The 27,551-nt window shown below is 31.4% G+C and overlaps 1 protein-coding gene across 2 annotated transcripts in view; it reads left to right on the forward strand.

The window, feature by feature from the left end:
- The window catches only part of LOC129218549 (Kv channel-interacting protein 1-like), a 235,764-nt gene that overhangs the window by 51,059 nt on the left and 157,154 nt on the right, over positions 1 to 27,551 (forward strand). For both annotated transcript variants that reach the window (XM_054852851.1, XM_054852853.1), the window contains exon 2: positions 18,420 to 18,500. In XM_054852851.1, the coding sequence (XP_054708826.1) occupies positions 18,420 to 18,500 (81 nt within the window). The remainder of the gene's footprint in view (positions 1 to 18,419; positions 18,501 to 27,551) is intronic.

The raw sequence follows: 27,551 nt of genomic DNA on the forward strand, positions 1-27,551 counted from the left end.
TCAAAAAATACCATTTTGCCACACAAAATCATCTCTATAAAAAAAAATAATTTTCGAGTATGAGAAAAAGTTTACTTCAGTATATGCAGTTAGATGTATGGAATAGGTGGTAAAAATTTCAAAGCCTAACACAATTTAGTTTCTGAGAAAAAGGAACAGTCAGTTTAAAAAATATCATTTCGAGATATTGCAATTTAAAGGGGAAAATCATACCTCATCAAAATAGGTTTTACATTTTTTAAGGTTAATTTTAACTTACTTCTAATATGAGCACGTTCAAGATGTTTGTATCGTTAAAAAGGTATTGAAATGGAGTTTCAAAATATATAAAAATCAAAAAATCGAATTTTTGAAAAAATTTAGGGTACTGACTCCCCAATATGACATTTTCGCTAGTTCAGCTGCTAATCTTGATTCAAGAGATTCCGACTCCAGGGCTTAAATTGCCGTCAGACGATATTTTCTCCTATAGGGTAGACCGGGGCACGTTTACGAGGATTTTTTTCAATGAATTTTCTAATTTTTATGTTTGAACTTAAGAAATTTTAGACATTGTGGTTTTATGAAGCAGTTAATGAAGTCGAGATTTGTATATTCAGTTGTTGCCCAGCTTGTGTTTTAACCGTAAAAAAATGTTTTTTTAAGTCCAAGTTGGTTGCGTAAACTTGCCCCGAATACGGGCCAAGTTTACGCATCGAGTAGAGCACGTTCACGCATATTAAAAATGATAAAAAATAGTAAGTAAAATAGATATTTAACCAAATTTAAATATTTTATTTCTCTTAAAACACTTTAAAAAATTAGAAAATTACAAATAATTAAAGATCATTTTATAGACTAAACTAAAATCATAGGACTTATAGCTAATTAAAAACAAACTATTTAGTCATCTTCTTCATCACTGTTAGATTTTACTAACAAAAATCAAGTATTTCTTTTCGCATACTCGTCACGGGACTTCGTTTTGACATCTAAGACGTTAAACCCTGTCTTGTTCTTTTTTCGATTGGTTGTGTGTTTACAAACAATAGATGCAAGCGCAATTCTCTACTTTGTAAACAGAATCGATCACGAATTTCCTTTTTACAGAGTGTACTAATTATTCTCTGCCGCAGGTTTCGGTTTTATACTTTTTCTTTGATATCTTCTATTTCTGCTTCAATAGAAACTTGTAAATTTTAAAGTAATGTCTCCTTTTAGTTTGTTTTCCATTTTGTTTCTTTTCTTTGTAGCTTCTAACTGCTCTTGTCTGAGGGCTTCTTTAATCGGAGTATCAGTTAGGATTGTGAACATCCTCTTTTTTTCCTTTCCTGGTTCCTAAACTTTGGTCCTACTTTTTCAAATGGTCTCAGTTGGGATAGTCCATATGTGATGATGTGGAAGGCTTAATAGGATAAATACTTGTATTATTGATAAGCCTTTTCATTGTTTTGACATCTAACGTGTTTATGTTTGAACATAATGTCCTACCATCTTTAAAATAAAGAAAATGTATCAGATGCTGAATAGGGTATAAAGTTAAAGCTGAACAAGCATGAATACATCATTCTATGATTGTAAGCTATAAGATACGAATATTTTACTTAATTTAAAATGAATGGTTATTTCTAAAATTAAATAACCTGAAAATACTAAAGGTTTGAAGCAGTACAGAGCAAAAAAAAGCGTCCGAGGCCTGTTTAGAAATAAGACAGAGTAGTAAGACACACATTAAAAACGTGCGTAAATGTGTCCGATGAAAATGCGTAAACTTGCCCCGTCAGCAAGTTTTGATTTATTTTTAATGTGCAACAAAATTTAATAGCTTTTCTGCCCACACAAATATAATTCACAGAAAATGGTAAAATTCTGCTTGTTTTTATATATTTATTTGTTACTAACTAAGCATTATTTATTCACAATAAGCTTCAAAACGTTCAACACAAAATTTACTCAACTTGGTAGAAAACAGATTTTCCTATCCGCATGCTAAACCAAAGCTCAACTGGTGCTCAAATAGTTGTGAGAATATTTGCTACGGAGCAGCATCAATCTGGTATGACTATTGGCGTTTCAATTATATCTCGTTTTCGAAAAAGGGCACTGCGTAAACATGTCCGAAGCGTGAACGAAAAAAGTGATCACTTTCGAAACCGATTTCCTTCATGAATGTACTTTTATTTGTACCTATTGACCTACATGTCTTCAACTTGAAAACATTCATTGTCACAAGTATACTTTCATTTCGGTACTTCATTATAGCTTTTACGACATCGGTTGAAATCATTCAAAAACTTGCCACTGAAGAGCATCGCTCAGTATAGTTCAAAATCAGATCCCTCGTACAGTCAAGCCCGCTTATTAGAATATTGGTTAAAGAATACACTTAATGTAAAACAGTTTCAATGTACTAAACTGATGATAACTGTTATTTTAATTCCGTTTAATGGAATATCCCGCTTATTAGAATAATTTTTCGTGGAAAATTGACCATGACATTAAGCGGGCTCAATTGTATTTTGATAAACATCATAATGACCTTCAAGGTTATTGATATACTACATAAACAAGAAAAAAAAAACATGAAATACAACTTTACAGAGACTAATAGATTATTCCAAGTTTGGTAACGTACGGGCATGTGTAAAATATGATCAGGAATACAGTATTTCATACCTGGGAAGCAAAAAACGACCACGTGTTTCTTATGAAAAATCTTGTTTTTCTTTACCGCCTTAACTAGTATTTTTCTTTCGAGCGAAATCCTTAATTGAGCGTGCAATCGATTTTCCTGGTAAAGGAAAATATTGTTCTATGAACTGTGCAATTCCAATTACTGCCCAATGTTTCTTATGTATCTGGAAAAAATAATTAAGCCCACTTCTACTTAGTAATATCAGCTTGTTAGGAGCAGAAAACATTTCGTCAATTGTTAACAAGACTCACTTTTTCGACTTTGTTAAATAAATTACATGCGGTTTTACGAACTACAAATATTTTTTAACATTTCTCAACATCGTCAGAATAAAAATCGTACGGAATTTTTACTCATCAATGGTTAAGAGTATTTAGTGTTTAAATTAATTAATAAAACATTAATACTTAATTTAATAAATTGCTTTAAGAGAAAAATCAATAAGAGGTTCTTCTATTTCTATGAAAACCTTAGCAAGAAAGTTTTACTATAAATGCCATCAAAACTGCACTATCCATTGTATAAATGCTTGGACTTTCCAGTTTCTGCATGAAACGCATTCTTGCGTATTGCCTGATTGGAAAGTCCTAACACGATCACAGTATGGTCAATGGTCATATCGCTAACATGCTGCAAATATCATCGCTCCAAAATGCAGGGAATTTCCTTTTCTAAATTCTTATTATTCTTTTGACAGTATGCATAACAATCTCTTACCCTTTTTCCTCCACACTGTCAATGTCTGTCAGTTCAATAATGATAAAGTTGGATACAAGACATTCAGGAGAAGCCATTAAGCCACTCCGACTCCCCCCTCTAAACTTTAATCGGCCGGATACATGTATTGATAAAATGTCTGCAGGATATCCAGGGGGGAAAGCACTAGAATCATAAATTTTCACCCGCCGCAGGGGACATTGAGCCACCGCAAGTGGCGGGGTTAGCAAGCAAAGCAAGCACAAGCGAAACTCCTAGTCTTTATTTATATTTTATTTGCAGAAACATTTTGAAACGGTTCTTTTTAAATTATGAAATCAAAGCGTGCAGAAAATTTGTTGATAATTTAAAATGTTACTCACATGACGAGAACTCGTGAAGAAAGCTGACTAATCAAAGACTATAGAAACATATATATTTATATTATAATCTCGATCTTTTGATTTTCGATATCTCGAAAACCTTAATATGAATTATTTTCCCCCTTGATTTTACGTATTTATCTTGTTATATTTCATTCTTATGTCGAAGAAATTTTAATCAAAATTTTGTTATGTCGAATATTTTTTTGAAGTCAAGTATAATTTTTCCGGAAAAACGCAGTTTAATGTCGCGAAGCAACTCGGGGAATGTTTACAAAAATTCCTCACTTCCTTCATTACTTCTCTCAGGGTTTAGAATAGGAATGATTCGGAGAAGTTAATCTATGTCATTTTCATTCTAGAGCCCGGGGTTGTATGAAAATGTTAGTGCTGGAAGCTCAAAAAACTTACCTAAAACTTTTCGCCCCCTTCTCATTTCGTTGGACCTTCTGACTGTATTTCCAATTCCGTAAAATATGGATGAACGGAAAACTCCTTTAGAAACACAGATAATAGTGCAATCCTTTGTCCAACTTCTTTTGTTCCGGCGCGATCGAAACTCGTTTAAAACCGTTCTGCAACTTTAATAATCCAAATCTTTAAGTTTAGTCGAGGTAAATCACTACACTTTGATACTTCACTATAGCGTTCTTTTTTATTCTTTGTTCTCAATTACTTTTTGGTTAATTTTAAAAATTAAAATTTTTGTTATTGTATTAAGAGTTTTTTTCAACTTTCATTGAATGTTTTCGCTTATTTTTAACTGTCGTGACTAATTTTTAGAGTATTATTTTATTATGATTATGACCTTGTTACCTCGATATTTTTACCGTCCCTTCGACCTACTTCGTGATATCAGGAGTATATATATATATATATATATATATATATATATATATATATATATACACTAAACACTACCACTATTGTAATTATCCAAAAGATCTACTGTTAAGCGTCCATAAAACCCCTGAATGAAAGGCTAAGGCATCGTCAATCCCGTTTATCATTCCGGTCTTATCAATAACGTTTTCTGCTATGCTTTATTTTCTCTGTAAATGAGCTTCTTCTGCATTAATAGTGTCTTCTCAGTGAAACGAAATTCCGAGCAAATTAAAAGTCTAACATTGGTTAGCGACTAACTTTATTTATAAAATTATTTTATCAATGAAAATTACGATTTTTTTTGTTCGGACCATTCAATCAAACATTTTGTATCAGTTATTCAATTTAGTATAGCAATCTAATTTATCTGAAATTGCAGAATAAAAAGTTCTAATGGATATGCATTTTATAAAATCAGCAAAAAAAAAAAAAAAAAAAACTTTTTCTGCTAAGCGACCTCTCACAACTAATTTCTAAACCGTGAGAGATAGGCGTACAGTTTCAATTGGTAATCTTTAAATTTCGAATGAAACTATAATTTTTGAAGTTAAGATCAAAAAATCTGATTTTGTAAAAATTCCGAAATCTATCTTTTTGTACTGCTCCTGGTTTCTTGGATATCATATTTAGTAAAATATTCCTGCCCAGCTAATATATTGAACTAAAAAACCCACTCCCCTGCGATTAAAGTTGACCGAGGTAGTAGGTTTTGAATAATCACAATTTTCGAAAAATTTTATGACGTTAGCGAGAGAACTCTTTTGCGAATTGACAAATAGTGTTAATGAGTTTAAATTTATTTTACTTCTTTTCGTCTGAAGGTATTATTAATGGTGTTAAAGGCTTATCAAGTATAAGCTCATACTAGTTCTATTTATGATTGGAAGCGATTTGGTTTATTTAATTTTTGTCATTTTATTTGACTTGTTTCCGCGAATCTGCAAATGCGCTGCTTTTTTGCGGACAGCACAGCTGAATGGAAATACAGTGAAATCTGTGTAAATTGACCATTTGCGGTGCGCTACTTTAGTGGTCAACTTAAGCAGGTGGTCAACTTATAGAGGTTGATTTATATGATAAGATCTAATTCCGTGCCTGAAAATAGTAGTCAACTTAGACAGGTGGTCAACTTACGAGGGTAGTCAATTTTACAGGTTTTACTGTGTGAAAAATTTAAGCTCCATGAGAACGGGTGGCTTCTCACCTTATGACGCTCAGCACTTCATTATGTACTACTACACGAAATTCGGACGCTCGTCCGTTCCTCTGCATGTCGCAGGTTATTCATAAAACCAAGAGGGTTTTTACTTTATGCTTTACTATTTTAGTTAAGGGAACCGGGACGTTCTCGACAACGAAAAGAGTCGAATTTTTAGTTGCAAATCGCAAGGTGTTTATTCGTTTTAAAATTAAGTGTGACTTAAAAACTATTGTGTCCGGAAAGAATATAATCTTCTCATCATAAACCAGTAAAAATATTTTTTTTTCCTTAAAGAATATATTTTTGAATAGTAAATAGAAAATATATAGTTGCACAATAATTTGAAAATTCATGACTGCAAATAGGTACGCTTAGCAAAGACAATTCTGAATTAAATCACTCTAAACTTCAATACTATACAGGCAAAAGGTCCCAAATTACAGTGAGCCTATAAGTTTTCAGTTACCATTATATTAATAAGCCACAAAAAATGTTAAAATATAGTATTTCACAAAATCCCGAAAAAGTACGATATTTTTCACTAAAATTAGCCTCCTAAAAATGCAATAGTACCTAAACAAAAGTAAAAATATCTTTAACACATGCAAAATGCTCGTATATGTTATAGTAGAAAGTTTCATAATCATACATTTATATGAATTTTACCTAAGCGTACCTAAAGTTCAAAAAAATGTGTTTTCTGAAAAACGGGAAAACGTGTTGACCTTGACAAGGCTGGTAAGCATGCGATACGCTACCCAAACTGCTTACGCCGAGGCATTTTCTAAGTTTACGTTATGTAAATAGAAAAAAAGAGTAGTAACTGAATCACGTAAATGAATCATGAAATGTTTGATGAAAGAAAACAGTGGTTTGTGTCGACATTCAATTCAGATACCGTCCCTTTAAAAGGGGCGTGGCTTTTTTGTTTACATTTTAAATAGTAAATTAATTAGCTTTCAGAATTTGATACCCACACAATGCATACATTTTTGGAATTGGGGAAGTGTCCCTTATTTTATGCAGCTAAAATTGAAAAATCTATTTTTTGAACGTATAAAACGTCCCAGTTCCCTTAAGTTTTCTGTACATATGTTGAGAGTCAATACAATATTCTTAAGTATGTGCGTAGTATTTATTAAAAATTCCGTCTTTACATCAAACAAGCCTCTCATTCTCCCCTCCCCCCTATTGGTCATTACTATTTTTATTTTAATTCAAATCAAATACAAGTAAGCAGTTATAATCAAATTATTATATTCAATATAAGTCATTCCACGTCAACTGACCTAATTTTCCTGTAAATGAAGACTGTCAACGTTTTATGTGCATAAGTTAAACAAAAGCTTTAAAAAAAATACTAGTGTAGATACATTTTTTAGCTATATTTACACGAAATCTTTTACAGCAAAAGACACTTACGTGTCATAAAAATGTATTCCTACAAGTATTTATGTGGGATTGTAACTCATTTTGTCCATAGCTGTTAGCGTAAGGTACGTGTTGTCGCTACTTTTTTTTCAAATATGTCCAATTTAAAAATATATCCTCATATATATAGCAGCGAATGATCCAGTAACGCTCCCGACGTCATCAACAATGAAATTCGCATCTACGGCATGATAATGTGATGATATTTTTTGGGGTAAAGTTTGACAGGCTGGGAAATGCTTTATTTTGTCGAGGCTGAACTGGATTCGGTACCTTAACTTTTTACTGGTAAGACTCTCATTTTATTAGAATGAAGAAACGAAAAAGTGGTCAACAATGAATGCTATCTACTGCAGTTAAGGGTTAATCTACTGAAGATATTTGGATAGTTGATCAAGATATTTTGATGGTTGAAATTTAGTGTTTAAATTTCAACTTTCAAAATATCACCAAACAGGCTATTGCTTTCTTCAAATGTAGAAGCAATTTTCACCCGTCATACCTTGACGGGCGATATTATATATATATATATATATATATATATATATATATATATATACTGAAAGCTTGTTTTTACATTTTTTTCATAGTTTTAAAATATATGCAGCTAAAAGATAACATTTAAAAAATGTCCAAGCTATTTTATTTTTTTAATGTCTTCTAACACAGTCAGATAGCTTAATATATCGAAACACTGAGCAATGAACAATAGATCATTTCAATAAAAGAAAAAAAAACATTTTAAGGATAAAAAATCAAAACCTGGTTGTGTACTCTGATTGCAAAGACTTTTTCATTTATCAAAAACATTTTTTACTCGATTATTTATATTATTTATTTATATTTATTTCCTATTTTCGATATAAACTATAAGAAGTTAATTTCACGATACATTCTAAAATCTACAAACGGAAACACTTTGCTTTTAAATTTTCTAAACATTAACATAAAAATAACTTTCCAAACAATTAGCTAAGTACACGTATCATTGAATGCAGCCTTTGAACTATCCAAATCTGCAAATAATAGTATGGATTCAGTATTAAATGTAGCTTTAAATTTGTTTGCTTTTCCACTCTCTGAAATGATTATTTCCCTTTCAATTCTTTTAATGAGATCCGACCTGTGCTTAAATTCGATATTTACAGCGTATCGTTGCTGCACAACAAATATTTGATTTGTGATTTATTTGTATTTCGATGCAAAATGAGAGCGTCTATATTGAATTTTAATCTAGATCATAAATTTGATATATTTACCGAGCGCAGAGGACTGACACAGCAATCTTGATACAAAGCAAAGTACATGTTATTGAATAACGAACTAATTAAGAAGGCGTGCTGACAAAATTCATTAGTTTACGCATGAATACATAAAGGCTGGATGTAATTAAACTGCCGACGCTCAAAGGGGTGTAGGCTACCATGTGTTGGTTATGTTTCGGTGAAATTCAGTACTTAAAACAATTCTTGTGCATAAACGAATTATGCTCAAAAAGAAGCATCAAATCTCTCGAATTGTAAAAATTTTGGTTAACCATTTGTAGGGTTGTAGATGAATTCGAGTTTATACTCGTCTTTTGAAAAAACACACTTTTTTTTAATCAAAGTTTATTTTGTTAATTTTGAAACAAAATTGTAATATATTGGTTGTTGGCACAAATGAGGGACCCGATTTCAAACATTAATATTTTTGAAACTACTGTACATAAAAAAAGTTTTTTTTTTTTTTTCAATTAAGTTCAATTACACATCTGCAGTGAGAGCGCATTGTTCAAACTGTTTAACTGTTCATTGTTCAACTGTTTGGGTCCATCGTTACTGTACCTCATGGCAATACTAACTTCACACTAAGTCACACTATTACTACTTTGCAGGAGAGCGTAAAAATGTTTTTCTGGTGTATAGAAGATTTTTAAATCGCGCTCTTAGAACGCTGGTAAATAATTATGAAGTGAATTCTTTGATAGAATTACGTCTTTATGGCTCAATGCAGAATAGAATTCTGCATATGATGCATTAATAACCAGAAAACTGCCATTTAATGAACTTGTCGCGGTAGGGCAGTCCGTCTAATAAATGAACACACCCCAGTGTTCATTCGGTTCGCAATTTAAAAGGTTTACATTTTTTTCTTAGATTAATGGCCTTAACGTACTATTTCTAAAGATGAAACTACTTTTTTTCGTTATTTTTGTACTGGTAAGACGGATTTAGAAACCATCTCTCAGTTAGAAAACACCAAAAAAACTTGAAGCAGAGCCATAGAAGACTGTTTTACAATTTTTTCACACATCCATAAAATGACGTCTAATGTCCTGCACAAAATGATACACTTGTTAACGTTATGATGCTTTTCTGACCATTAAATTATGCTGAAGTGTATATTTAATGGGCAGACTACTGTATGAAAATTTACTAAAATTAACAATTACGGGAAAAAATGCTTGAAATTTTGAAACCAAATAACAAAAAAACGACGGCTTCTTGCTCGAAACTTCTTTCCCGAGTACAACTAGACGCTATAAAACTGGACTAAAGTAATTATATTACAGAAAGATAATACTTCAAGAATGCATTAATTTTATGTCTTCGTTTTAAATCTAAATGAAAACACTTCACAATGCGTTAATTTCTTCAAATCAAAATATTATATATTTATATGGCTTCTGAATTATGTGAGTAACTTCAAAGTTAATTAGCATTTAAACTTGCAACTGCTCATGAAATAATGTAAGTCGAGTTAGAAAAAGTACTAACAAAACTAAGTTCTGTATTTTAACTCTTTATGCCTTTAACTACTTAATTCCTATAAACATTTTATTCAGACTTTCCAAACGCATAATGTACCCTTTGAACACAATCAGTCTCTTATTCAGATATTGTTGAGGATTTGTAGTTGTAGTAGTAGTGATAACTGAAGCAGTGAGGGAACCTTTAGTCGACCTAAACAGTTCAATAATAATAATAAAATATAAATAGAAACTGCCTAAAAAGATAAATAAAAAGCATATTCTTTCAAAACAGAAAAAATATGTCTGAAGGCTTCAGGCAAAAAAAAAAAAAAAAATCATCGTCGTCACTAATGACATTTAGGATAGTCGCCTTTAATGTTCCTATTTTGCTAAAGATAGTTTCGAACTTAAACATGAAAATTGACTACAACTTAAATACTTCTAAGCCTAGTTTTCTGTAAATACAAGCAAATAAACTACATGAAAGAGGTTTTAGTATTTTGCCCACAAAGAGCAAAAAATTGTTAGTTGGGTTATGAAATGCGAAAAACCTTTCTGTAGAAAGAGAAGTCTCTCTAATCTGTACCCAAAACCTTTTTTCCTTTGTCCAGCTCTAACAAACCTTTTTGTTTGAAAGAACTTGGCTAGGAACCTTCATTTTATGCCTATTTTTTATTTGAAGATCAATTTCGATTAATTTCAATCCATAAAGAGAGCTCCAGGCTCATTATGTAGCTTAAATGCATTTAAAATCTTTTTTAACACATGGAGTATCTTCTAACTAATTTTAGTAAGAAGAGTTTTCGTCCAAAAAAAAGTTTTATTTAATTGTTTTAGCTTTTTTTTAGCAGTGGAAAAACTTCATAGAACTTAAAATAGAAGCTCAGAGATTCATCATCAAAATCAAGTTGCAGAAACGCTGTTCAGATATTTAATTTTGTGTCAGAATAAAAGAAAAAAAAATAACATTAGCAATAAAGACCGGAATTAATTTTCTGTACACTAAATATCGACGAATGTAAGAGATCAAATTTATAGAACCAAAGAGAGTTCAAAGTCATGAAGCAGAAGATTTTTAAAAAAAGAGAGGGGTCTATAAATGAATTTATTACACATTTATTTTCATTTAAAGCAGAAAAAGAATATCTTCAATATAAGGTTTATACATTTTATTACTAGCTTTCTCTTTTTTGGCATTTGAAATAAACTTGTTGAAGAGTTATTACCATTCTTACGTACAAATTGCATGATTTTCTACACAGATATACAGTAGAGGATCATTATAACGCCGACCTATATAACGCAATTCTCTATAAACCGCACAACTTTTCAGAAGTAAACAATAGGTTTTGAAGCTTAAAAAATCCCTCTGTTTTGCTTTGCAAACATAAAAATTGTTAGGCAAAGTAAATTTTTAAAGTTTTCCATCTTTCCATCTTAATTCAAAACTTTTAAATTTAAAATTAGGAGACATAAACAGAAAATACCAGATGGCTCTTGAAAAGACAGCTGTTATGCAAACCATGAAGCTAGCAGAAGTGCAGGATAATGCACTTTCTTTTGATTGTGAAACATATTTATTTGTGAATAACTAATTGTAATATTGGTGCTTTAATATTCATTGCAGATAAAATTCATTCTGAAGTGCTAATATCTAGATACATTCTGAATGTTAGATTCAAAATTTGTGAAATGATCTATATAACGCAAAAGCTGTGGTCCCAAGGTGTGCGTTATAACGGTCTTCTACTGTACCTCAATTGCAAGCATTGTTAGGAAATGATAACCGAAACAATGAGCATTTGTGTAAAAGAACAATCTTTGCTAGCAAAATATTGCAAACTTTAATGCTGCATATTGAAGCAAGTTAATCTTATGATCAGCATTTTCTGTAAATTTTCTTAAAGTTTCAATAAAACTCGATGTGAAAATTCTGTAAAGAGAAAATTTATTTCTGATATTGACTCGATTTCGATTCAAACATGTCCCATATTCACTGAACTTTCAAAAAGAAAATGTGACATCTAGTAAACTATTTTCCAAAACTATTACTGAATTTGGCACGATTTAAAAATTTATTGACGTAACTAAAGAAATGTAACTTACATATAAAATACATATTTTGTACCATTAATTTTCATTTGAATAATTTCTAAATTTAAATATACGTATCACAAATGAAAAGAGTCCATTTTGATGAAAACCATGTTTTAGAAGATTGACCAAAAAAAAAAACACGTTTTAGAAAGATTTTTTTAAAGCTTTGATACTCTGCACCTCTAAATACTTAGCAACGTGAATCATGGACACAAAAACCAATCTTGACGCCAAATTTTATTTACCATAGAAAATAACACATTTTCGAAAGTGTATTTGCTCTATATCCTCTAATAAATTTTCAACATCTCGACCACTCTGGATGCCCTTCTACCAGCAAGACCAACAAGAATGTGTCATGAGTGAAAAATTTACTGAACAGTGTTTGTAGAATGCACTGTTAAAAATTCAGGAAGATTTTCTGGTAATTGTTACTGTAAAATGGCATCGCTAACGCATCGCTGATTTTTACGGTAATTCATACCGGAGAAATAAGCGATCCCAGCGCCAATTGGTTGCTATGGCCTACCGAGGAAACCGTAAAATTTTACAGTAACATTTGATTTTTACGGTGATAGTTACTGGCAACATGGATGGCAGTAACAATTACCGTAAATTTTCCGGAAAATTTTTAACAGTGTGAATCAGAATGATTGCTGATGAATTGAGAATTCCTCATACCCAAGTGTTTGAGATTGTTACAGAAAACAAGCTATGAGGAAAGTGTGCACGAAGTTTGTTCCAGAAGTGTTGTCAAATGAGCAAAAGGCTACTATGACATACTCAAGGGGAAGCATTACGGCTTGGTAGAGACGGTTCAACAGGTCGTGACGAGGCAGCTAAACTAGCATTTCGATCCAAACATTCCTGGAGGCGTTTTAAAAGTGGAAAACTCGTAGGCAGCAGTGCATATTTGCGGAAGGGTACTACTTAGAATAATTCTAATCACTTGTACTATTCTCATGAATAAATGTTTTTTAATGAGTCCTACTACTTCCAGAATACACCCTGTACTCTATACAAGATGTTTGCAAACAATTCGATCAATATTAGCCCAAATAGACTTTATACGTGCCAGGATTTCAGTTTTACTTGAAGGAAGATTTTCTCAAAGTTTTTTCTTCATTATATGCAGTAAGTTTCCGATGGGATTAATATCTGGTGGGTTTGGAGGCCAAAGAAGAAACTTTATGCTGATTTGGGAGAACAATTTCTTAGTTGACATCGAGGTATGCAGTGACGCGAAGTCGTTTTCAAAGATGAAATCATTTTCAAATAAATCTTCTGAAGATGGAGTTAATGTAATATTCTAATATTTCTTGATATATCTGAGAGTTATAACCCTTCGTAGACGATAAATAGCTTTCCAGGTCCTTTTGCGCTCGTGCAGCCTCATACCATGACACTAGCAGCAAATTTTAGGGAACGATTAAGGTAATCGTTATCAAATGCGTCTTGTTTCATTCTTCAAACTGGAATACTTTGATTACCATATACAACACAAAACATACTTTCATCACTAAACAATATTTTTTTCCAATTGTCTTTGCTTCAGGATCATAATTAATGTCTTGATTTACACTAATTTAATCTTATACGTTTTCGTTTTGCAGTCATGGAAAGTTTTGTTTTCGGTACACGAGATTCAAACTTATAATTATGAAGACGTCGTAATGTTGTCGATATAGAAACTTAATTCCTTCATCTTTTCATTTTCTGTGCGAAAACAATCTGCAAAGAGAATACTAAGAATACTAATTTTAACGAAAATCGTCTATATTTAATCAATGATGCCACTAGTTATGAATTGTGATAAGTAAGGAAACATTAATGTGAAATATTCTAACATTTTGAGCCACTTGAATATTCTAGTTTTTTGACTTTTCAAAATGCTTTTTTTTATTAATCTTTTCAAGTATGATATCAATTTTAAGATATCGAATAAGTTTAATCAAGTATAAGACCTTAATAAAATTTTCGTTTGCATATTTGCGTTAACAGATATTGCATTAGTAAACAATACTTTTAATTTCAACAAACAATGTCAGAGTTCTAAAATTTTGAGTATGAGCTGTAGTAAACCTACCAAAATTTTCTCTGAAGGTTCCCGAGACACACCTGGCTTTAACCGGAGCTTTTTATGAATTGTTCAGAAAAAATTCAGAATAACTTTAGGAAGGTCTTGTTTTGCAAGATATGTTACTTGCAGAAATTGGGCGTATTAGCTGCCCATTATTTTCCAGGAACGTTTCTGAATTGTTTTTGAAGTTTATGCATGTCATCCGAGAAAAGCTATTCCACCCTGTCTCACTCCTCTAAACATTACGGGGACAAAAGTAAGGGGGTGGACATCAAGTCCTCAGGATGTCCTTTTTTCCTGGATCTCTTGAGGATATTTAGGGATGTCCTAAGATTTTTTTGGAACATCCAGGGGTACGCATCAAAATTATCAATTATCAAACGCATTAAAATCTTTAATTGTTCAGGTGTATGCATTAAAATTATCAATTTTCATACGAATCAAAATCTTCAATTGTTCAGGGGTCTACGCATTTAAATCATCAGTTGTCACCATTAAGTCACCGCGAACGGGAGTTGGTGAGCTAAGCGACAGAGGGCGGAGCCTCCTTGTCAAGGTAATAAAAATTGCTAATCCACTCCGATTCGCCACTTATATCATTTAAAACATTTTTTTTTAAATCCATTCCGATGTTTAATTTTGTCTGTTGTTATTTGCTCCGAATGGTGGCGTTTGTTTTTAACCGAATACTTTCAAGACGAAATTCGTTAGTATCGATTTTGTTGAATTCATCTTGCGAGAGCAAAAAATAGCGACTTTTCGTTTAGTATCAGTTATTTTTATAAAATGAAAATGAGAATATTTTTTCAGGTAAAGAGTTGCTGCCGTTTTAGAATTAATGAATTTCAGCGATGTAAGCATTAATAAAATAAAACGGTAGTAGAAGATTGATGAAACGGTTATCGGAAATTTTTCTTGCACAAGATTTAATTTAAGAAAATGAGTTTGACGCAACGAAATAATAAAAGTAGAATCTGAACTTTTCGAGATGTGCGTACAAGGCATCAAACTTAATCATTCTCTTTCTCATTGACGTCATTTTTGATTGCGAACTTTAAAACAATTTGCATCACTTAACCTTTTGAAATTTATTCATCATGACTTACAAATTGCTTTAAAGGAAGCGACGGTCATTCAGGATAACTTTGGTCCACAATGTGTCTTACCTCACTAATTTTTAATAATGAAAGTTATTGCATCGATTAGCTTAAAATTGAAGAAAAAATCCAAAAGCATTAGGTTAACCAAAAAACTGCTCAAAATGAATTATTACCTTGGTCCAAAGTTATCCTATCACTAACGACTTTTTTCAACAAGTGAGAAATGTGATCTAAAATTGATAATTTTTAAAAAAATAGTGCAGCTTTGCACCAGATAAAATTTTTCAATGTTCAAGACCCACCCCCTTTTGTTAATTTCATAGCATCACAAGCATTCTATAATTTGTTGCATAGAGTTTTACTGTACTTTGCATATTAGTTATACAAAGTTATTCATTGACATTTGAGTTGATGCCACCTAGTTCCAGCAAGTCCCTTTAATTAGTTGTATGCCTTAATGTTGTCTGGGTGTCATTTTTGACTGCTTAGAATTGGTTAAGACAAAGAGCTAGAAGAATTGAACAATTCTTCATTTTGTTTCGCTGAGAAGAGGAAAAGATACGCACATATATTATTTTACAAAATTGTTTTTTTTTTGGGGGGGGGGGGGATGCCGTTACTTTCTGAACACGTTATCAAACTTCATAAGTAAGGTGCGATTTCGAAGATTTATTTCCATGCCCACGAAAAAAAACAAACAATTTACATTCAAATTGTTTTTGAAAAAAATTAACTTAAAAAAATTTGGATAGATTCGTTCGGTTAATTTGCGAATTTTTTGCTTGCGCTGTTGAGAGGGGAGAGCTGAGTAGCTCCGTCGGTACAGTGTTCGGCTGTCAAGCAAATAAGTTTCGGAGTTCGCGTTATTAAGGTAAGCATTTTGAGTAGAACTAATAAGGCATCAAAAAAAAAAAAAAAAACAATTGAGCGCGAATGCTTTGCATTTATCAGCTAGTCGTACTTAACAGTCATTTATGAAAAGCTATAAAAAATATTACTTCCGATGTTTTTAGTCAAAAACCGCGCTTTTATTGCCTTCTATGGAGATGCATTGAAACTGAAACATTACCTCATTCAAGAAAGGACAAATGTGAAAGTATAAGAAAGAAAAACTAAAATAGGCTCAGTTCTTACTTCTGAACAGCGCTATTAGATTTAATAGAGCAAGCAAATATATTAAGAGATATCAATTCGTTTTTGGTATTGATATTTATCCTTCGAGTATGTAGCGGGGACGGAGAAACCTTACTGTTGGTCGGAAAAGAATACAAAAAAAAAAAAAAGCTCCATGTTCCGATATCAGCGACAAAAGCAATATTACTGCATCTATAGTTAAGAAGAGGAGAATATGGAATACTATTTACATGCTTATAAATAACTGGTTTTATGATAAAAATCTTCAAATTTCCGTGGGTGCATGCTTTATCCATCTGCAATTAAATTTTCACTTTCAAAAATAATTGCTATTCACTGTACTAATAACTCTTAGCGACTGAGAAACACAAGTAGTCTTATTCTACTTGCTTAAAATGAAAAAAGAATCCGATTGTACTTAGTAATGAAATTTTACTGCACAATACTATTTTAATTATCATATAAGCTTTGTGCTACAATATGATTAAAGTGAAAAACCTACGTAAATAAAGCGCAAATTTTGATACAGCACATAGCATTTCAAGGCTACAATGGAGCCTCTTTATCAGTGCAAAAAGCTCACCAACACAACCGAAAGCCATGAGAGAGGTTCTCTCGTGACTTTCGGTTGTGTTGGTGAGCTTTTTGCACTGATGAAGAGGTTCCATTGTAGCCTTGAAATGCTATATGCTGCATTTTCTTCGAAATTTATTCTTCATTTATGTTGATTATTCACTTTAACAATACTATTTGTTCACGCATTTTATCCTGGTGAGTTTGAGAGCGGTATGCTTCAGTTTATATCTACTTCATAATAAAAGTGATGTCATTTAAATGATGTAAAGTCTTGAAAGATCATGAATGTAATTAAAACGAATGTACAGAGTTAGAACTGATATTTGGGACTTTAAGACATCTGGACTCATACGCATCTGTTATAAATGAAACACTCCCTCACTGCAATAAATAACTCCTAAGTAATCTAGCTTGGATCCTTCTTGACTAAGTTTCTTTTTATATTATCATTTTATAACATCAACTGAGAAATACGTTGACACGTAACATGGGATGGTCCATAGAACATTAAAGCAGCTATTAGATTTCAAGCAGAGAAACTCTTTAAATACTACCGTTAAACACTAGGAATTGCGCGGGAACAAATACGGTATTAATTTTGAGTGTAAATAGGAGATATTTATTTATTTGAACTCTGTATGTACTATCTTTTTATGTGTTTTGGCGAATAGTTTAAAATTCCAAGCATACTCTAAGATTTCTGAAAATTTTCAAATTTTAGTTAAAGAAAAATGATAATTTAACATCAGAAGGGGGGTATGGATTTATTTTTACTCAACGGATGAGCTTTAAATTCTTAGCACGGGCATCACCGTGCGGGTACTGCTAGTGCATATATATTTATCCACTGGATCCGACATAAAAACGATTGTATCATTCCCTTTTATTTTTATGTGTATTCACGAGTTAATAACATGACTTGTGTACACCAAAAATCATTTTTCAATCTGAAACATGATCATCCTAATTGTAAAGTAATTATCAAAAGCAGATCCAATTATGTCTGCAAAAATTGCTCTGAAACAATTTAATATTACAGAAAATTTCAAATATTGGCGTTACGGAAAAAATAGCTTTAACTTAATTGTCTTGACTAAAACGAAAACAGTCATAGCTGATATAAAAACCTGTTTTTGCTTAATCAACTAGCGCTGCAAAAATCAGGACTCCATTTATACCAATGCATTCAAATAATTAGTCTCACTTTTACAATTTTTGTTAAACTTTGTCCTTTTAGAAATATTTTAAATATATGTAGAATTATGTAGCTCTTGATGTAGTTTTAATATAGCATAAAAATATCTAAATAGATTAAAAAAACGATTGTTATAACAAGTTAATTTCTGATTTATATAATTTGTGTTCGTTGACAAATGCAAATTGATCGATAAAAGCAAACTTTCTTAACGTTTTCATCTTATTTCTTAGTGGAAGATGGTTTAAAAGAACTCGGAAAACTCGAGGAAGACACTCAAGAAACAAAAAGTGTGAAATATTGGGCGGAAAAAAGTGAGTAAACATTTCTTACTCTGGAATCAAACCTTTTTTCATGCATTTTATACAACCATGTATAAATATTAAAACTGACATGCCTTCCCATCATTAAATATAGTTCCCGCAAGGATCGATACATCTTTATCACGAGTGAGTAATGTTTCTCATCGTTGAAAAATACTACTTTTTGGTCGATTTTTCTTTCCTTGAGAATCCCGAGCTCAAATATCGCTAGATGCTATGCTTGCGTTGCGTCATTGTATGTTTTTATAGCCTCGGTACACAAAGTAATTTACTTAAATTGAGCTTAAGAATTATGAGGCAGTAAGAAGCAAAGGGATATAAGTGATATTTTCAAGTTTTTAGTAAAATACGTTTAAAGATAAGTTCCTAGGTAGGCTTTCATTGATTTTTTTTTCTAAATCATGCTATACAGCAGCACCTACCAGGGCTAATAGTACTATCTCTTGCCCCAAGACAGAGGAGGAGTTCGGCTACCATTTGTACTGGTTATCTCCAAATTTTTAATTTTGCCACTTCCATCCCTTTCCTTCTCACTACCTCATATGTGTATTCGATTTTTTTAAATGTATATTTTAGCTTCAAAACTTTTAAGTAGAAATATTCGTTGGTAATTAATCAATGCTTAAACAAACTCTTAGCGAACACTTTTTTCGTTGATTAATTAATTGGATATGATAGAGGCCGCTATTTAGAACTGTTTTGAAAATTTTTCTGTCTTTTCTAATGAGTTTTCTGATACAATATTAGGTAATTAACAGCAGCAGTACTATGTCTTGTTGCTGTGGTTTTTTTGTTTGGTTTTTTGAACAAATTAGTTTTTAACATTGTTTCACAAAAAAGGAACCAAAATCTGGATGCTTTGGAGAAAAAGAAGTTGAAAAGAGCTTTTCTTAAATGAAAAGCCAAATCATTCCCAGAATGTTGTGGTACATTATATATTACTATAATCATTGTTTAAAACAAATTGGTTTCGTAATCACTGTTTGAATAAAGTGATACATTATAGAAATATGATAATTTAGATATTGTCGTTAAAGATTTGGGAGCAGAGTTTTTTATGTGCCGTCAACAGCGATGAATTTACCTTTGCGGGGTGAATTTGCCCACATTTCAATGTTAGTTTGTATAATTTCTGAAGCTCTCAACAAGTTCAAGGGGAGTCAGTACCTAGTATAAGCGTCATTTTTTTTTTATTTAAGCTTTATGTTGGCCATTCCACGGAAAACGGTCATTTTGTCCAGCACGTGACGCCACATATATTTCATTAAAAATAATACTTCAAAATATTAATGAACAGTTTTTTCTGCTTAACAAATTTACAAACTTATGTGTGATTTCTTAAGCAAAAAATTTCGTCACTGCCTTTTAAAATTGTTACTTTTTAATCAAATATATGAACCATCACTTGTGGGACAAAGGGTTGACTTTTCCGTGGAATGACCCTGTATCTTTTTCTTAAAACATTTTAGCGATTGAAACTTGCAATTGTCAAGGTTTTGGAGAAATATCTAACAGTCAACTAAAGTGAAATTTCATCGCAATGTTGTTTGTCTCATAATTTATTATATTTTAACCAACAGCCTCTTTTAAAATGAAAAAGGACCGACTTTTATTTCAAAAGTAGTTGTTTAGGAAAAATTGCGAGTTCTAAAGAAAAAAATTCAATTTGGGTATAATTATGAAGATATGAGTTAAAGTGGGGTGAGGCATTTTAAAGTAATTGAGTATAGTAGCTTTCTAGAGAAAGGAACATGAGATTTTTAAATTGGCGTTTTGAGAAAACCGTGTTTGAAAGTAAAATTGTGCGTACATTTTAATTCATTTCTGCCCCACAAAAATTTAAATCGAGATTTTTTTCAAATCCTACAAACAAAAATGAATTTGGTGTCGGTTGAAAACTCTTGATTTAAATATTTTTTTAAAGGTTTTAGGCTACCAACTCATTTTCGGGATTTAGCCCTTCAGTCAATGCACTTCTTCTATCGACTCGAAAAAGAAAAGTTGCCAAGCTTCAGGAATGATTCAAACTAACATTTGAAAAGTGGACAAATTTACCTCTTATACACCCCGGTTGACGGTACCTGAAGAAAAATTCATGCAATTAGCGAAATTCGCCGGGTGTTTCAATATCTTTGTCATTTGAATTTAAAATGAGTTTAAACACTCGTGCAACAGTTTTTAAACAAATTGATATTTTGATCAATTTCCACAATTTAGGGTGTATACATGAGCCATATGTTCAACTTTATCCTGGATTCCAGAACTTTACAGCTGAGTGGGAGGTCACATTATCAACATTTTCAAGCACATTAATATTTTTAAAGCACATTAATACTCCATTCAATATTTTTTGTTAAGAATGTTCGCAATCCCTTCAAATAAAGTTTTTCTCAAGTCTATGGCATTCTTCTCCAAATTACGTCAGTTGAGTTATAGAGGGAAAAAAGTAAAAACAAAAAAAATCGAAATTTACGATAACTTCCTTATTTTATCACTTCAAATAAAATATTTCTGTTAACAAAAAGCAACCACGAAAGAAACATTAATTTGATTTTTCTCAGACTCGTTGTTACATAACATGTTCTTCTATTAAGCTCTTCAATACCAGTAATGTTTAAAAATGGATATCATTACTCATTCTACTAATGCCAACTACTTTATTTCGTCACTACAAATTAGCATTAAAAAAGCTCTGTTTGAGAAAAGCAAAAAAAAAAAAAAAAAAAGAAAATAAAAGAAAAAGACACAGTTAAAACCAATTTTCTCATGTTTTTTTTTTTTTTTTTTTGCATAACCATTTCTTTCGTTAAAGTCATCAATTAACCTTTTCACAGTGAATAAAACTATTTATTCTGTTAATGTTAAATGCTGGATATATCGTCTAAAGCACTCCTTATGCCTTACAGCATGTTTGACTAGCCACAAATAGCTCAGAAAGAGTCATTACTTTACTTAGGGGAGTAGTATTTTGCTTGTTCAAAAGAAAACTACCTTTTCATATGCAGTAAGATTGTTTTGTTTGCAATAAAAGAAAAGTACCCTTAATTTTTTTCATACATAGAATCTAATGCAGTTCCGCGCTAAGAAATATTTAAAGGGAAAGATCTATGTTCGCTTTTAAAGGCATGAGAGAAAGAACGAGGGAGAAAAACAAAGCTACTGACGTAAATACATACTGAAATATTCCAAATAGTTTTAGAAAAATTCAGAACGTCAAGTTTCGAGTTCGAACACTACAAAACTGCAATAAAAAGTGTCCTGATTCCAAGAAATCAACGAAAAGAAAACAAAAATAAGACGGATTTTCTCATATTCACTACTTTTGTTACATAACATGTTTTTCTTCAAGGCTCGTCAATTCAAATAATGCTTGAAAGTATGTATAATTGTTCATTCCAGTAATTTTTCAACCAGCGTATTTTGTCTGAAGCACTAATGTTTGATCAGTCGTAAGTGAAGGACTCGGTTATTCTACTTTTGAAACTTTGCTTTGAAAAAGTTAAGTACCATTTAATATGCAGTATTTTTTCTGCTACAAAAAGACGATTTTCAAACACAAATGCTGATGAACTTCAACGCCAAGAAAAGAAAAGAAAATCGTTACGGTAAAAATAAAACTGTTTTTCAGGAGTTCATTTATTAAAGTGATGAATTAATGTTTTGGTTTACAAAACGCATTCGACTGTAATCTTACGGGAAAAAAAAGTGGGAGGGTTTGTTAAAGCATTGATTATTCTCATTTATTTAATTAATGTTACGTACGGCATTCCGAGACTCGTATTGCTGGAAATTTTAGCTAATCAGCGATAGTTATTCAAAAGAAAATCATCAAAAAACGGTAATATTTTCCCACATATTAAAACGAAATATAAATTAACTTTTATTCCTCCTATAGTATACGCGTACCCTTCCTGATCTCAGTTCCTTTTCCTAAAAACTGATAAATGTTACTGAAATTCTTTTTCAAAAGACATTTTGTCGTGACCTTCAGCCACTTTGTTCTCAATATTTGATCGCTTCGGGAAACGGTTTGTTTTGGAGATTTAATGTTTAAAATCCCGGCCAATTAATCACTTTGACCCACCAAAAAGTATAATAAATATTTGACAATCCAAGCCGCATTCAATCAATTGAATTCAAATGAATTCAGTTCACTCAGGAAATATAGTTGGAAGTTACTTGTCAATTCACTATCAGTAGCTATTTCAGTCATGATGAATGCTTTTATTCATAAAATTATAATTGAAAGTAATGTGATTAAGCATATATTTATTTGGAATAAGTAAAGCTTCATGATTATGTTGATTTAGAGTAATTTAATTGCAGTTAAAGGTATAAAGCTGCAATATACCAATCCATTGTCGGAGCCATAACAGAATTGCAAGCAAATACCGAGAACTCAGATACAGTACCCAGAGACTAAAGCTTTTATATTTAATTTTTCCAAGTAGAGCCTTACCTTGTTTGTGAACCTCTCGCTGGTGTGGTGAAATATTTTCAACTGCGACTAAAAATATACTCAGCTTTTATATGAGGTTATTTGCGTGCAGTTCGGTACTGTTATTTCAGACCTGTGAGTTCAAAGCAGGAGCAAAACTACAGTCCCAGGATGCTATAACTGAGCTGTTCGATATTTTTTTACAGACTGAAGGGGTTTTTATACACAAACAAATATTCGGTTTCTTTGTCGTATGAGAAAAACATGCCAATCTCCATGTAAAATGAAATTAGGATTTTTTTAATAAAGAATACTGCTTTTAACTAACATCTTTAATCTTTCTATAGAAATATTGGATGTATGTAGGTAAATGGGTGTGTATGTTCCTCATACAAATCCGCTGTTCACGTCAGATCGTTTCCAAATTTGGCACATAGTTCTTTGAAGTTTAGAAATTTACATGGGGGGGGGGGGATTTTGGATTTTTGGGAAATCTAAAGAGGTACAAGTTAAAATTTTAAGTCATAAAATTGCTCTTTTCTTTACGTTAACGGGAAATGTAACATTTTTTTTTTAAAATTTGAATCTGATTATTGAACTTGCGTCTCTTGACACAACTTTAATTTTCGAGGCAGACCTTGAAACACCGAGAAACGCAGATAGGCAATAAATAAGAGAAGAATTGAAATGTTTTTGAAATAAGGGTGAATATTTTTTGTAAGATATGTAAAATATTTGTAATATTTAATGGGCAAAAAAAAAAAAATAAAGATATTTTGTCGGTTGAAGAGATTTAAGCTTTAAAATATACTTGAAAACTTTAAATCTGTATAAGAAACGTGTTTTTTCATAAAGGTAACCACATTTTGATAAATTCTACCTACTTCTTAAACCCAACGTAAAACACGTAGCAGTAAAAATGTGCAAAAAGAAAAAAAAAGAGTAATAAAAACGAGATGATTTTCCTTTTCTTCTCCTCAAACTGTGAAAACTGATATTTTACTTTGTTTGTCAGAAATTGCTGAAAATTTACAGCAGTAGAAAAAAAATCAGACACTTAAAATGAGAGATAAAAGGCAAAGTAAAAGTTCTAGAGAAAAAAAGAAAAACAATTTTTTATACTTCTGCAGTTAACCTTCAAAAACATTGTCTTGTTGAGCGAGGTGCGTCAAATTTGTTTCCATTTTAAAAGTAACGTACTTCATTAATAAAAGAGCACGAATGCGAGTTAAAATGGCTTCACTGAATACATGTCAACAGAAAAAAGTAACTTCATATTTCGACGTCCAATCAGCAAACAAAAGCAACCTTGAAACGAAATTGAATGGATTTTCTTTCCAATCCCCTTTATGTTGCAGACGACGTTGGGTCATCTACTTGCGTGATTTTTTCCCTATCAGAAAAGTCTTTTTTTGTTGTGATAGCAACTCGTACATTCAAAACAAACTTTAAATGTTTACTAGCAAAACATAAAGTGCGTTTTTAAAGATAACGAAAATGATTGGCAGTTTTTTTTACTGTTCTTTTTTTTATTTATTTGTTTAATATTCATGCATTTTTTTGGTTTTTGGAAAACTTTTATTAGTAGCTTCTACTATAGAAGTTATATCGACCTCAATGAGTCATGTTTTTCACCTGTTAACAATTTTTTTCATTGATTTCAAAGTTAGTAAAGAAAAAATTAATGCAAAAATTATTTTAAGTTTAAGGTAGTAGACTTTAAATTTTCATTTTTCATATACTTTTTTATTTATTTTTATTTTGTTATTATTGCTTTGTTATAAAATGCCAAGCTGATAATTATTTTTGAATGACAGAAAAATGTAAAGAATATTAGAATGAGATGATCGCAAAACAAATATTCCACAAAAGTACATTTATGAAAAAAATAAGTGACCTTTTTGTATAATATAATAGCTAAATGTGGAAGAAAGAACCTTATATCAGAGGTTCTGAAAGTGGGTGCCGCAGGGAGAAGGTACGGGTGTCGATAAGTGTTTGTTGTATCAATATAAAATGAAATAATAGAGATAAGCTACGGTGCCGTGAGAAAATTCTAATTCTTCAAAGGGTATCGCGAATCGGATAAGTTTGGGAACCCTTGCTTTATATTGATACTAATGCCCATATTGTGTCAGTATAAATAGGTTGTCAGTATTACTAAGACTGAATTAAACATGTTTCACAAACGTAGGGCTTGTTAATCCACCTCTAAGTCTAAGTACTTTAACAAAAATAAATAAATAATAATAAGAGTTAAGCTGTTAAGCTTTCTTAGAATCTTGTAAAATGTTTCAGATAAACAAAAATTTAGTTAAAAATATTTTTAGCAAATTTTCTTTTATTTTATCTTCTTCCATTCTTTAAATGTTATTTGTTTAATATCATCAAAAAATTAAAAATGCCTTACCATATTTACTGAATTTTATTTTATACGTGATTATTTTTAATATTTGTGGTTTTTTCGTCTAAACTTATTTATATATTTTATATTACTTATAAAATAACTTTTTTAGCAGCTTTTAACCCTTTAAAGGAGCATAAGCTATTCAGTATAACATTGAAATATGCGAAGATTTCACATAAACCAAAAAAAAAAAAACAGTTAGTATAATTTTCCAACACATCTTTATTTTATTTATTTATTTTTTTGTCAATAAGATTTTTATTCCTCAAAAACATGAAAAAAATACAATTTTCAAAATATTTTTATTCGTTAATTAAGACCTTGAACTTGGTAGTCAAACCCTATGTCTCAGTCCCATTATGATCTTTAAAGGGTTCAGCCCCTAAACAAGAGCATTGTCGATTGTGTCCAAATGCTATGAATTTGGGAGAAAAACCCAAAATGATTATTCATTTCAAGATAAGAGTAAATATAACATAAACGAGTCAATGGTGACCTTAACTACGCTTTGATGATTTTTCATAATTTTCTGGTTAAGTGCATTTCACTAAATTTTTTATGACACTTTCAGTTTTCTGTAACACATATTTGGTGATTTTTTTTTTTTTTTTGTAAAATAAAATTTATACATTTTTATAATACAAATTCAAAATTGTAACTTGTGGGCTACTTTTGGAGCATGGAGTACAAAAGCGACCTATATGTTGAAATCACCTGAGGCAGTGAGAAGCAAAAAGATGCATAAAGTTTTGAGTAAAACGTGTTTTAAGTTCCGGTCTTTGGTAGGTCCTTGGTCCTTTATTGAAAAGTTTTTCAAAATCATGCTCCGTAAACAGTACCTACCGGAGCTACAAGTAATATCTCTTGCTCGAAGACAGAAGCGAGGTTCACCTACCATGTGTACTGGTTATCTCCAAATTTTTAATTTTGCCACTGACAGTCCTTTGCTTCTCAATGTTTCACTTGTAAATTTAAAACACACGAGGCCCCTAGTTTCAAAACCGGATACTTGCAAAAAATTCGATTTTCTTTTTTTTTTGTTAATCTTGTAGAGAATCATAAGGCCCATTTGCCTGCTCAATATTAGGTTCAAAAACCGCTTCTTTCCCCCCTTGAAATGGGGCGGGAAGGTCTGCCTCAGTTTCAAAACCGGACTTTTTACAAGTTGAGCGTTTGTCCGCTCCTACAAGTATCCGGTTTTGAAACTAGGGGCCTCACATATGAGGCAGTGAGAAGCAAAGGGATGTAAGTGCAAAATTAAAAATTTGGAGATAACCATTACACATGGTAGGTGAACCTCTCCTCTGTCTTGAGGCAAGAGATGGTACAGTAGCCCTGGAAGTTGCTGCTATACAGCATGGTTTATGAAAAAAATTTCAATGAAAGCCTACTTAGGATGTTATCTTTAAAAGCGTTTTACTCAAAACTTGAAAATGTCCACTTACATCCCTTTGCTTCTCATTGCCTCATATATGGAAAACATTTTTCTTCTAGAAGATTAATACAACGTTAAATACTAAGAAAAAATTTAGTTACAAAGAAATGGCATGGAAAAAATTATAATGGACAGTTTGTTGATCTAACGCCGCCGTGGCTTCACTTGATCTCGTTACTTTTTTTAATGAAAAAATTTGAAAAAAATGTAAACTTTGAAAAATTATAATGTTAAAAAGTAACATAATGTAGTGAAGCACCATAAATTTTCTTACTGCAATAGGTTACATATTTTAGACATGAAAATAACATTAAGATGTCATACTTTATCTCTAAGGTGAGGATATGGTCACCATTGGCATGACGTAAAATTATTAATTTGTCTAATCTGTTAATGCATTAAAGTGTTTGTTTGTGCATTAAAGTGAATGCGTTTAAAGGGAAAGAAATAATCATTTGGAAAATGTATGTTAACTCAAAATTCTTAGAGTTTAAACACTTGTAATTTAAAATATATTTTACCTGGAAATAAGAATTATTCATCCTTAAAAGTGAAGTCACTGTATACAATGGCGACACAGCAAGGCAATCCCTTCAAATTCAGCCATTTTATCACTGCAGATACATGTTTTACAACGTAGTATCGCCGTTTAATGATTAAAAAAACAACAAAATTATATCTACTTCTTGGGGGTTGTCTACCATAGAAACACTGGGTAACTATCATAAATATATATTTTGGCAGTAAGTTTGACTATTTGAC

Source organism: Uloborus diversus, chromosome 3 (assembly GCF_026930045.1).
Source record: "Uloborus diversus isolate 005 chromosome 3, Udiv.v.3.1, whole genome shotgun sequence".
Lineage (NCBI taxonomy): Eukaryota > Metazoa > Arthropoda > Arachnida > Araneae > Uloboridae > Uloborus > Uloborus diversus.